We start from the raw sequence: 14,462 nt of genomic DNA on the forward strand, positions 1-14,462 counted from the left end.
GTCTTTTTCTTTCGATTTCTTTTTTATTAGAAATAAAACGCTTCCTAAAATCGATCATCGTTAGAATTTAAAATTTCTAATTAAAAATAGAGTAACTTTCACATATAGCGAGTATAAAATTTATATGTGTATGATATAACTATAGTTTGCATAATTGTGTTTCGTAGCAAATATAAATATGTATATTTCATTAACATATACAAAGAAAACAGTTGTATAATTCGCTATACATATATAAAAAAAGCATTTGTATAATTCACTATACATATACAAAAGAAAGCAGTTGTATAATCTATTTTGGTATACCAATTGTATAATCTATTTTGGTATACATATACAAAAGATCAATTGTATAATTTGTGTTTGTAAAAAGCGAGAAAGACAAGAGAAAACTGGGTAGGGATAAATTGTACTTGTATAATCATAAGTATATAGGACGAACATATATGTATTTTGCATTTGTATATACAATTTTCTCTCGCTTTATACAAGCACAAACACAATGTATGTATTTGTGTTTATATAAAGTGAAAGTGGCGAATGAGATTTGAGAGAATGGCAGGCGAGATCGGGGAGAGCGGAGAGGGAAAAGAAAATATATGTATATATACAATTTTCTCTTGCTTTATATAAACACAAACATATTTTATACATTTATGTTTGTATAATAGCGAGAGAGACGAGCAACATTGTCACCAAAACAAGATTGACAACAAGATTCCACCTGGGAGAGGCGAAAATAGCAATAATTTAATATAGAGTACAATTAAATCAAACTATGTCTATAATTATTAATTTAAATTAATACTTTGCTATCATATATAATTTTCTCTTAAAAATGGGATGGTTGAAAATGCTTTATGGCTTAAGACTTTAATTTGTTTACTAACTTAAAGAGTTATATTTCAATTTTATATGAATAATAAGCCTTCTAATTTTTTCTTAATCTTTGTCAATTTATATGAATTATTCTCTTTATGTGTTTTACTACTCCGTCAACCGCATACGACCTCCAAGAATAATAAAAGGAATAAAAGTCGAACAATAACTACTTAGATTTTTAAATAATTTAACATACATTAGTTCATAATAATAACACTTATGTTCAAATTATGTCAAATACTGTTATAATAACCAAAAGAAATCAAATAAGGCATTTAATGGTGTATTTGGTAGGCAGGAAAATAAAAAATGTTTTTGTTTAATTGGTCAATTTTCTTTAAAAAATATTTATTTATAGTAGAAAAACATATTTTTTTAACGATCGTGGTGTTCAAATCAACTTTCATGTAGATCGATTAATTTTATGGGATATCTATTACCTTCCATCAATAACAAGTATATGGTAACCATGATTACCAGGTCTAGGACAGATGAGAAGAATCACCTAACATTTTTTGTTTACGGTCAACACATATTCCGTAAAAATGATAAAAATGACTAACAGAACATACTCCCCCACCCTCCATAGCCCTCCTCCCCACATGTTCCAAAATCCAATCAATATTTTCTACTTACTCACGAAACATAAATAAAAATCACATTTTTTGAAGAAAAACGTATTCTTAGGTCTCAAAGAAATGGTCATGTATGACAAACAAATTCAAAAAATCACATTTTTTGAAGAAAAACATATTCTTAGAGTAGATAGTCTAAAAAAATGGTCATATATGACAAATAATTATTTTTTTTAAGAAAAAAAAGGAAAAATAATGATACATTATAGATCCAATCAAACTACACCAACAAAATTTTTTCTTAGTTTATATATAATATTTACAAAAATAATCAATTCTTGATCAAAGATGGGATTTCTTTTACTCTTCATAATCTTTAATTCTTTATTTTCAACAATGGCCACTAATTTGGAAACTTACATTGTTCAAGTTGAATCTCCAAATAATCAAATTTCTACTCGTAGTACATTATCAACAATGAAATTTAGATAGTTGGTACCATTCATTTTTGCCAACAACTATAGCCAAGATACATCGTATGGTTTACGCGTACTATAATGTGATTAAAGGTTTTGCAGTTGGATGGAGAATTGAAAGAAATGGAGATGAAAAAAAGGATTCATTTCAGCGCGACCTCAAAGGGTGTTGTCTTTGCACACTACTCAAACATTGGATTTTGGAGAGATTCTAACGTTTACTCAAATAGTCAATCGATCATCAGGCACTGTTGAGGTTGAAGGATTCTTGAAATGGAAATCTACCAAGTACTCTGTTAGGAGTCCAATTGCAGCTTTGTTGACTCGAATCTTTTAGAGAAAAAAAATTGATTCCTTTGACAAGACAGAAGGAAACCTATTCAATATGTAATTATGACCACATACTTCTTAAATAATTGTCTGATGATTTTTTTGGTATAGCAAGCATAAGATCAACTATAGGACAGAAGTAGAGATATAACAATGATCTGCAATTTCATTAAGTAGACTATCACCACTTTTCAACTACAATCACAGTAACTCCTTGGTCCAATATTTTTTCACATGATACAAGCTCTTCTGTAGCTAGAACTTCAATCAAAATCAAATAAAAGCCCTACTGAGGAACGAATGTTGTGAGCAAAAAAAATCCAGAATTGTAATCACAACTCTAGAAAAGCGCCAACAGGAAGGCTTAGGATATATGAATCTAGTACAAAAGCTTGGCAGTTTTGCAGTGAAAAGCCACAAAAGAGATGATGTGTTCCTCCTTTCACTAGCAGAACCAGTCTTGGTTGGATCCATGTCATGATTCTTGAAACTGAATAATAAGGTCTGGCGAGCACAAAGTTCTGGCACGCCATGATAGTGTGTGTGTGAGAGAGAGAGAGAGGATCTAATTATAATTCTTCCTTTGAGCATTTCACATCCACAACAATCATTTATCATGTTTAGTCAGTTCTCTGTCTGCTCCAACCCTAATCAGTAAATTGTTACATGTCCCGAGCAACGAGATAAGCTGGAGTGATCATCTCTCATTAGGAAGCATTATTCAGACGCAGGTCTTCTCAAACTCCTCTTTTTTTTCTTTGGTTTACGCTTTTTCTGTTTCTCCTTCAGTCTTGCAAAGTCCTTGATGCTCTTTTCCCATTCTTTTCTGTGCTTTAGGTAAAGCATCATAGCAGCACGGGCATCCTCTATCTGCAAAATATGCAGATGTGATACATGTTAGAATTCATTAGGATATAATCAACTGTCATGCTGCTACAAGATTGAATTCTTTTTTAGATTCAGCCTGTAAAGCCAAATTCAAACACAAGATAATACTTGGAGGTCCATAACAGTATACTACAGCACATACAGTAAGGATTCCACTGTTTAGAAGGAGAAACTACTAGAAACGAAAGGAAAAGAGCACAATGAAGTCATTAAAAAGCATAGAACTAACTGGGCAATGCTCTCCATTTTGTATCTCCACTCCAAGGACTTCAGTAGCAAGGTTCCGTAGTGCACGACTGCGTCCTTCCCTAATTTATCAGCCCAATGTCAGCAATGTATTGCAGCCAAAATACAAGCTAGAAGTTGAAAGTTGCAAGTAATCAAGAATTTCTTTTTTGGTGGGGAGGTGGGTGCGAAGGTTACCTTAGAAAATGCTTATATTCAGAAGTGTCACGAATATCCTGCTTTTGATGGCCTAATAACAAGGCCTGTACAGGAAACATTTCCAATTTAGTCATAGAAAGTACTCTAGATGCAAAGTCTGAGAAGGTGCGCAGATACCTTAAAATCATTTCGCAGAGCATGGCCAACAAGAATCCGTCCCTTTATTAGTTCTGCCACCTCCTTCTGAACAACGCGGAAATCTTTTGCTGCAGATGACATCAGAAGAGCACATTACTTGGGCAAACCACAAACCAAACAAAATGTTTTTGATATTGGTTTGAGCATATAACTTGCAGAAAGTATCAAAAAAATGGAATTACACTGTCCATAAATACTTGTCCAGATCGAAGTCAAACTAACACCTAGTCAAACTTCAAACTGACTGCTAAAAACAATTAATCCAAATTGAAAATATAAACCTACAGATTAGAAATAAACTGACAGTCTATTCAACTTTGAACCATTAACTAGTGATGTTGTCCAACAAAGATTGCAATATAATTTTCTTATATACAAATCTTCTAATCAAAAAGAAATGGAAACAAACTTATCCTTTAGTTAGAGATTGATGGACATTGGACACAGCCCCTACTTATTTTAAACTTATATTGAATCCCTCAGGGCATTTAGCCAAACTTCCTCTCATGCATTCTGGACAAACCTCTGTAGCTTGAATGTGCACGAGCCATTGAACTCTCTTTCAGGAAAATGAGATGGACTCAAAATCTTTAATAACAATTAGTTAAAATTCCAGAACATCAAATTCTAAGGCATTTGGCCATGAAATTATTATACTTTTTTCCACTACAAACAACAATTTCGCTTTTTTAACTCCCAATTACTCGCAAAAATTCAAAACAACTCTAAATTATTTTAAAAAAAACACAACTCTAATGTCTTTTTTCTTTTATGAAGTTAAAGTAACACAACTCTAATTTCTAAATATCGTTTTTCATTTTGAAAACAAAAACTACTTTTTTTCATTCACAAAGAAACATGGACAAACACCTACTAAAATATGTTGATGATCTGTGAGCACTGTGATGGCCGATGGGAATTTCTCATGTCAACATTCTTAAAAGAGCTTAAATTTCCATTCTGACTACACGTGATAGTACATTCATTTCGCCGTCCAAATGGAAAACCATTAAGCATCAAAATTAGAAGAATAGGAGCGAGAAAATTCCACAATGCTTCTAAAACAGCTGCAACTTAACGTGCTAAATTAACACCACGCTGCTTCTCAGATGACCCAACTTAACATGCTAAAGTATAATAAAAGAAATGTTTTTCAATTTTCTGCTTCTTTAGCAAGAATAGTTTTTTTTGTAGTCATTATTCTTTCAAGAGACCAGACTAAAAACTTTTCCTTCTGTTGGTATCTTTTCAAATGTAAGGGGTGAAGTGAAACCAACCTTTCTTTAAGTGCTGAGGTCTAATACCACTGATTTTGGTGCGGAAGTCAACAACACGTTCAACTGGACGAACATATTCGTCATATATCACATTTCCCCATTGGTTGACCTGCAATTAACTGGTTTCCATTTAACTGTTCATGTATAAGACGAACAAACAAGCTTACAAGAAAATTGTAGGTTCAAATACACAGAAGAACTAATGGAATGTACCCGAATAATCAAAATAAGGCAAATTATGTTTTATAGGTAAACAAGATGAAGCTTTAATATAGCGACATCAATAATTAGTGTACTATAAGTTCACAAGCACCCATAAAAACAAACAATTATTTATAATTCTGTGTGTGGCATATGCTCAGAAGGCAAAAAAACAGCAAGAAGAGAATTTATTATAGGATATAAACAGCTTAGTTATGAAAATCATAGTGCAATAGAAGCTTGTAACTAATAATCAAAAGCATCAAGTTAAACTGGGGAAGCAACTGAAACAATTGTTAGTAAAACCATTTGTCAAATGTAGTGAAGTAACATATGTTTTAAAATCACCAGTATTTAAGTAAATGAGAAAGTAAGACTGAATACCAGTGTGACTCGCCCAAGAGCACTTCTGTTTCCCACAGAGCTTACGCCAACCATTTCACAATCCATCCCTATCACATCTGTAACACTGTCATGGAGCTAACGATTAAATTATTGAACAGTAATAAAATAATTATCCAATTAATAATAAAAAAAAATACTCAATCAGACTTGAACTCGAGGAGGCTTAAATAAGAATAGAAAAGTGAGATTTCGACTGTATTTTAATGTTGTGACCAGTTAAAAATAAAATCTTTCTAATTTCCTGCAAATGTTAAAATAACATAGAAATTTAGGTATAGTTATCATTTCATAACTTATTGAAAATAAGCTTTTCCAGAGTCTTGTGTGACTAAAATATGCCACCAAGAAATTTAAGGCAAGTTCTACTAAGTGGTAGTTAGACTGACTGTGTTGCAAGGAGCAAATGTTGCCTACTTTTGTAAACTACACCATGGTCCTCCAATTTCATGTTTTCAAGCATTTGATCCACAACGAGACACTTCAAGCGCGACAAATATTTATTGGCTATGTACAAATGATGGGCTCTTTTACTCGTATGATCAGATTACTTACAACGATGGACCTAAATGGGAACTGAAAGATGACTGTGCATCCTATAAAAATTAAGTTGTATTTTTTGCTATAAGCACACTAGAATGTATTTTATTAAAAAATAAAAAGAAAGTAAACAACCCTCACGTTCAGAAGATGGAAATTGCAAAAATGGATACGCAGGCATACAAGGAGAATTAAGATTAGAAATGAAGATATCCACGACAAGGTGGGAGCGGCCTTGGTGGAGGGGTGGAGGACAAGATATAGGAGGCAAATTTAAGATGGTTCGGACATATTTAGAGAAGATGCACGGATGTCTCAATGCGAAGGTGTGAGAGATTGGCTTTATAGATGGTTTCAGGAGAGGTAGTGGTCGGTGCTATGCCAAAAAGTATTGAGGAAAAGGTTATTAAATAGGACATGGTGCAGCTTTAGCTTACCGAGGACATAACCTCATACAGAATATAGAAGATTATGGAGGACGCAGACTAGAACTCACTCAAAGTTAGGCAGACTCTTCACTTTGATGTTGCACCCGCGTCGACTTCTGCCAAAAATACACTACTTTGGAGAATCCAACACGCAGCCACTAACATTTTTAAAGAGTTCGAGCATCATAGGTTTCACTTATCGTTCCGTAGTACTAATTGTAGCATTGCTGTTGTACGTTCTTATTCCTTCAATTTCAGTCACTATCTATTGTAACTTGATTTAGATCACACATACTCAGGTGTTGTAGATAAAAATCCTAACTAAACGAGTTTCTTATTATCTTTTATAAAAGGTGTATCTAAGCAAATAATGTACGCTGACCCAAAAAAAAAGACCTTTTTAATACTCACCTTGAATCCGATGAAGTTGGAGTAAGAGGATTAGGCGTAGCATCTCCGGAATCATCACTGGGCCTGCTTTTGCGCTTTCCTACAATAGCAACCAAAAAAACTCAACTCAGAACCAAAAAAAAAGAAAATTATAAAAATGGAGATATACCTAATATGGAATTAGGATTTTCTGTTTCTGAAGGATTTGACAGTTGTTTTTGGAAGCCATTGCTGTTGAGTTGCTGCAGAACAAAGAAATTGAGTGCTTAATCACAAATAAATTACAAAATAAACTTGGTTAGAAACAGAGAGAGAATACTTGACGGAGCTGAGCCCAGTTGGGATTTAGCTGAAACTGTTTCTTAGGGTTTTTCAATTGATCCGCCATTTTTGTCTTCCTCTCCGCGTGGTGGCTCAATTACTTTAACATCCGCTTTAAGCTCCCAACATGTGAAGGGTTGAAGGACCTAAAATGCCCCTGCTATAATATTACTCTCCGTCCACTTTTTAACTCGTTAATATTTTGGCTAAAAAAAATTTTATTTTCAATTGTATATATCTCATAAATGTTGACAGTAGAATAATATTGTACCAAATCTCATAGTTTAAGGTTATTTCAGGCTCTTATATATTAAAATAAGAAAAAGAAAAAAATTGCATATAACCGCACATAAATAACTTAATAGATATAGTTTGCTAATTACAATTTCTAACTACAAAAATATGCACATCAATAGCATTATAAAACAAGTCTTAAGTGATTATTCAAACTCGATCTTTCATAATCCATATCACTCCCTGCTCAAAAATTTATTTTGATTTTGTGTATAGATGTCAAACGAGCGATTTTTATTAATTTTTTGGATTTGATATCTTTAAAAACATAAAGACAGCGATTGTAGTGGCGGTAGGACAAAGGAAATGAAAAGAGAGCTTGTTCTGGTAGTCCATACTGATCATTAGCATCATTTAGTATTAAGTAATACGGTACACATAATTATTGATGTTTAATACTTGAGATCAGAATAATAATCTCAAAAATTGAATAGAATTTGAAATTAACTTTATTTCATGTTTGGTTACAAACATTAATTACTTCCAACATTATTTTATCCCACCAATTGTACAAAAATAGTGGGATAGTAATTCCATAAAGAAGACCCAATAAAATAAGGGATAATTGTATAGAAAAACAGATTAATAATATAAAATAAATATAGTAGCTACCGTTTGATTTATTTGTGATAACAAACTGTTTGTCAGTCCCTCTCTCCCTCGTATTCTCGCTCGCCACTTTCCCTCTCTCGCTAGCTTCCTTCGCTCGCCTCTCTCGCGTTATACAATAGAATTATATAAATTGTGTTTCTAATTGTATAAAGCGAGAGAAAATTATATATACACATGCAAATACATATATCTCCATCTTATACACTTATAATATATAATAAAAGTATTTCCCTGCCCAAGTCTCTTTTGTCTATCTATCTTTATCGTTTTATACAAATTCAAATTATATATAATTTCTCTCTTTCTTATTTTATACAATTCGATTCAATTGTATATTCCCTGTCCAAGTCTCTTTTGCCTTTCTCCCTTTCTCGTTTTGTACAAATTCAAATTGTATATAATCGTTCTATACACTTATAATTATACATCATTTTATATGTTTCGTTTTAAACAATTCTCTGCCTAAGTCTCTTTCTCTTTCTTGTTTTATACACTTCGTTTTATACAATTCGCTTCAATTGTATATGTATAGCGGATCATACATATATGTGTTTGCTATGGAGCGCAATTATGCAAACTTTGTTTTAGCATATAAATATGAGTTTTATGTTTGCTATATGTGAAAGTTGTCCATAAAATAATAATAATAATAATAATAAAGAAAAATTAGTAAAGTAGTCATAATTCCTAACTTAATTAGTAAAAACATCTACAGTTTAAAATATTTAGTCAAAATGTCAATATTTTAAAAATAATTTGTAATACTATTATTTATCTTTCCTTTTATTTCTCAAAACAGTCCAACATTATATATTCACTATACATTTAGACTTCTTCTAGACTTTAATACCATTATATTTATTTCCATCTTTAAGATTTTTTTTAAAAAAAATCTCTTTTACCATTTTCATCATTATTCTCTCATTGTTGAAGAAGAACTAATTATTCAAATTCATATCAATTTGTTCAGAATTATCGATTAATTCAAGAAATCTCTCAATAAATAAATGTATTTTCGTAATCATCTTTTATTTTGCAAGATTTCATAAGATTTTGTTTTCGAAATAAAAATTATGTTGAATTTGGATTGTATGTATTACAATTTTTTCGTCATTTTTTCGATTTTTATATGAGCTTGTTAACATACTCATCAAATATTTATGCATTTCAGAATTTTAGTATTTGAAACACTATTTTTATGATTTTATTTTCATATTTGAGATTTAGTAGATTGTAATTTGTAGTAAGCCACATAAGCATTCATACATAATATATTGTTTGATTTTTTTTATATATATATTCATATTTAATAATTTCAAATTTTGCTTATAGTGTTATTAATTCACAAATAAACACAGATTCAGATTTGAATTTGGTGAAAAGATTTGGAAAAAAGAAACATAGCAGACGAAGAAGAAAGAGAGAGTCAAAGAAGAAAGTTGCGAAATTGTATTCATATCAGAATAATATTCATATTAATTTTTATTTGTCAATTGTTTTTCTTTTACTCATCATTTGTATTTTTATTAAGAATATTGTATTTCTTTTTTATTTGTAGTCATTCAAATACGTATCTTATATGAATTTGTATTTCTTAAACATAGATGTATTTTTTAACAGTCAATTTATATTTTTTTTAGAATATTGTATTATGATTATATCATTTTCACTATGTATGTTATCTCATATGAATTTGTATTTCTTAAACATATATGTATCCTGTTTTTTAACAGTTAATTTGTATTTTTTTTAGAATATTGTATATTGATTATATTATTTTACTATGCATGCTATATGTTTTCCAGAATCTTGTATTCTTGTTTCTTTCATAGTCAATTTGTATTTATTTTTTTAGAATATTATATCCTTCCTCAACAAATTTATTATTTCCACCAAGTATGCTATTTTCCCCTAAAAATCTTGTACCCTTTCATAAATTATATTCATACATATTGAGATACGTGTATATATATATGATAATCAAGTAATATAATTTTGATCACCGGAATACAATTTATAGTTTAAAAGAAAAAAATTAATTTGAATTTGAATGATAAAGTGAGCACATAGAATGTAAAAAATATTGGTTTGCAATTAAAATGAAAACATAACAAAGGAAAGTTGATCTAATAGAACGAAAAAGGAGTTTTTTTATTTTTGAAATTGTTAATGATGAGAATTTTAAGTGATATGTTCCTTCTCTAAAAACTATTATCTCACTTTTTCATTATACTGCTTTTTTGTATTTTATATATTATTATACAATATTCTAAATAAAAACTATAATAAATAGAAATACGAACAAAATACATATAGAAATAAATACGAAATACAAAATTTTGAAGAAACAAATAAATACACATGAAAAAAATATATAAATACAAATATGTTTCTTAAATAACTATAAATTCATTTTACATACCTATTGGAATGACTAATAAAAAAAAGATTAAAATTATGGAGAAAAAGAAAGGAACAAAGTTTGAGTTTTATTTGAAAATATAACTGATGAGAAAATTAAATATTTTTACCTTTATTCTCTCCCTTGATTTTCTCCCTTTTGCTATTAAATAATTTTATTCTTTAAATAAAAACAAATAATAAAAATGTAAATAAGATACATAATAAATTAAATTTTTGATATTTTTACTAAATATTAAAAATAGGGATAATTGTATATAATAGCAAACTAGTAACCTAAAATAAATGGAGTAGCTATGGTTTGATTTAATTGTGCTCCATAGCAAACGTTAGTCAAAGTTTGCCAGTCGCTTCTCTCCCAAAAATCTCGCTCGCCACTCTCCCATTCTCGCTCGCTACTCTCCCTCTACTCGCCTCTCTCGCTTTATACACAGAAGTGTATAAATTGTATTTCTGTTTTGTATAAAGCGAGAAAAAATTGTATATACACATGCAAAAACATATATCTCCGTGCTATACATTTAATTATACAATTTAGAAACATTTTACTTCAATTCAATTGTAGACAAATGCAAATTTTATACAAATATTGCAGCGAAAAAGGCCAACGAATTATACAATTGCGAATTATACAATTGCAGTGAAATACAATTTTCTCTTGCTTTATACAACAGAAGTGTATATATCGTGTTCCTGTTATTGTATAAAGCAAGAGAAAAACATATATATTCTTCCTATACACTTATAATTATGCAATATACATACATTTTACTTCGATTCAATTATATGCAAAACAAATTTTATACAAATATTGCAGCGAAATAGACAGCGAATTTATACAATTGCAGTGAAATAGGATAGTGAATTATACAATTGCAGCGAAATAGACCAAAGAATTATACAATTTAGGCCAGCGAATTATACAATGTATACGTATAGCGAATTATACAGTTTTATGTTTGCTATGGAGCACAATTATGCAAACTTTGCTATAGCATACAAATATGAATTTTTTGTTTGATATATGTGAAAGTTGCCCTTAAAAATATTGCTAATAAATCCTCTTAAATGTTAAAATATTAACATTTTGAAAAAATTTCCTAATAATATTTTTAGGGAAAATTGTATATAATAGCAAACTAATAACCTAAATTAAATGGAATAGCTAGGGTTTGATTTAATTGTGCTCCATACCAAACGTTAGAAAAATTTGCCAGCGTCTCTCTCCCAAAAATCTCGCTCGCCACTCTCCATTCTCGCTCGCCTCTCTCGCTTTATACACAGAAGTGTATAATTCTGTTTCTGTTTTGTATAAAGCGAGAGAAAATTGTATATACACATGCAAAAATGTATATCTTCATGTTATACACTTAATTATACAATTTACAAACATTTTACTTCAAATATTGCAGAGAAAAAGGCCAACTAATTATACAATTGCGAATTATACAATTGCAGTGAAATACAATTTTATCTAGCTTTATACAACAGAAGTGTATATAATGTGTTTCTGTTTTTGTATAAAGCGAGAAAAACATATATCTTCTTGCTATACACTTATAATTATGCAATATACATACATTTTAATTTGATTCAACTGTATGCAAAACAAATTATACAATTGCAGCGAAATTGGCCAGCGAATTATATAATTGTATATGTATAGCGAATTATACAGTTTTATGTTTGCTATGGAGCGCAATTACGTAAACTTTGCTATAGCATACAACTATAAATTTTTTGTTTGCTATATGTAAAAGTTGCCCTAATCTTTTAAGTATATTATTGTCATAGTGAATTAGGCCATTGCCCATAAAGTGACATAGTCCCAATCAGTAAGAAGCCCATATATCAAAACTATAGACTAAAATCAACAATCTAGTATGCGATAGATTATAGTTAAATTAATGAAAATATAGGAGAAATATACCAATCAAGATCAATTAAATATTAATACTCCACAATTGACTTGTTTAACGCTATGACTATTAAGTGTAAATTGAATGAATTTTCAATTAGATTATATATCGATGACAACTTAATTAATAAATTAAAATATTGAATTTAAGATATCTTTATTTTCATAATATATATATATATATATACACACACATAGATACTTACATAAATCTAATTGAAGAAAAGTTGATCAACAAGAAATTACAATTTAACTAGTAGCAAGGACCAAAATTTTCACTAAAAAAAATTACAATACAAAGAATTACGGAAAAAAATTCAATACCTATCATATATGCACAAAAATAATTTTAATTAATATAAAAAGAAATTTACCAAAGAGAATTTAAATGAATTCGATCATCTTTTTCTAACGTTACTCTAATATCAAATCTAAAATAGTTAATTAAAATTATAATAAATTACAATCGTACTAATATATAACTCGTATCGATAAAAACTTAGTTAGAGACGGTGGTGTGTACATATTGGTTTCTGACGCACAAAAGTAGGGCCGATGTCTTGCGCTACTGCCCAACGGCTCATGTGATTTCAAGGAATATACTTATTTTGAACCATTAGAAAAGAAAAGGTATCTTTCAAAAAAAAATAAAATTAGAAATTAAAAGACAAGACAATATTAGTGCGAGAATAATTAAAAATGATTCTATAGAATATTTGTTATTCCCTTAGTTCACTTTTATTAAATTATCATCTATTTATATTTATATATTTATCATATACTTTACTAGTTAGTGTTTAAAAGTAGGTATTTATTCATTGATATGTTGTACTATTAACAAATCGTATTTTTATAAACTCAATATTTTTTTATTTTTAATTGGTTTATTTTTTTTTAATCTACCATATATTTATCACAAAGTTATATAATAAAAAATATAACTTTACTTAATTTAATAGAAAAGTAAAATTGAACATGAGTGATAATGTTTTATATTTAATTTAGAATTCATATTATGTGATATTTCATCACTCATTTAGTTTATCTAAAAAATAATAATGTATATATAAAATAGTAAATTACAAAATTTAAACTAGTAAAATCAATTTTTGTATTTGAAAATGTTAAATCATGATATGAAATTCCAAATCAAGCTTTTTCGAAAATTTAAATTTTCAAAAATTGTCTGTCCAGATATTGATTTCATCTCAAAATTTTAAATAATGAGAAGAAAGTGAATTCCAAACGCCTACCAAGATTATACAAATATTTGATGATAAATTACTTCTTTTTTTAAAAAATATTTCAAGATTTATAATAAAATAAAATAAGTGAACTTTCAAATTTGAACACTATCATGTAAATTAGAAAAATAAAGTAGTAGTAGACATTTTTTTGGTAATAATTAGTACTATAATATTTGTAACTTTTTTATAATTTAAGTTGGTTATGGACTTTAACAAATAATCTTTCACTGAAATTGATTAGGATTCTTATATTATTATTAAATTTTTTTATTGTCTCATAATAATAATAGTTTCAATTTGATCAAAGTCTCGTGTAGTCTAATATTTTCTTCTATTTTCTAGTGTTTTTCGTAATTGAATTTCTGTAATGGTTTGTGTTATTCATGTATCTAATTGCTAACTTAATTCTTATTTATTATGATACATATATATATATATATACTTTATTTCAGCTTACCTACACCATTTTTCACAACCTTATTTTATTAGATGTATTACATTATGTGGGAAAAAAAGTATATTTCCAACTTGAAATCTTTCATAGTTACATATTTATTTTTAGGTTAATCTATTAGTGACCACCTAAATTTAACAGCAATTTTTAGGATTTGTTCATTTTAGACACCTCATATCATGTTTAACTGTGTCGTTTAAATATTTTTTTGATAATCTGTCAAA

At 28.9% G+C, this 14,462-nt stretch overlaps 1 protein-coding gene across 1 annotated transcript; it reads right to left on the minus strand.

Moving 5' to 3' along the window:
- Positions 1-2,409: 2,409 nt before the first annotated feature.
- LOC101255368 (uncharacterized) lies at positions 2,410-7,569 on the minus strand. Its single transcript, XM_004251828.5, has 9 exons — positions 7,291-7,569; positions 7,141-7,213; positions 6,993-7,071; positions 5,596-5,680; positions 5,011-5,119; positions 3,713-3,801; positions 3,575-3,639; positions 3,381-3,459; positions 2,410-3,133 (listed from the first exon to the last, which is right to left on the minus strand). Exons 1-9 carry the CDS (start codon positions 7,357-7,359, stop codon positions 2,981-2,983), a joined length of 801 nt encoding a protein of 266 aa, XP_004251876.1. The 5' UTR covers positions 7,360-7,569; the 3' UTR covers positions 2,410-2,980.
- Positions 7,570-14,462: the final 6,893 nt, after the last annotated feature.

The sequence above is a fragment of the Solanum lycopersicum genome, chromosome 12 (assembly GCF_036512215.1).
Source record: "Solanum lycopersicum chromosome 12, SLM_r2.1".
In the NCBI taxonomy this organism is placed as follows: domain Eukaryota; kingdom Viridiplantae; phylum Streptophyta; class Magnoliopsida; order Solanales; family Solanaceae; genus Solanum; species Solanum lycopersicum.

What these genes read in the sequence shown, in the direction of transcription:
- LOC101255368 (XM_004251828.5), bottom strand. Translation starts at nt 7,359, where the DNA reads ATGGCGGATCAATTGAAAAACCCTAAGAAACAGTTTCAGCTAAATCCC. An exon ending in CCAACTTCATCGGATTCAAG is followed by an intron (nt 5,681 to 6,992) that starts GTGAGTATTAAA and finishes GCTCCATGACAG; the next exon opens with TGTTACAGATGTGATAGGGA. An exon ending in AAAATGGAGAGCATTGCCCA is followed by an intron (nt 3,134 to 3,380) that starts GTTAGTTCTATG and finishes CATATTTTGCAG; the next exon opens with ATAGAGGATGCCCGTGCTGC.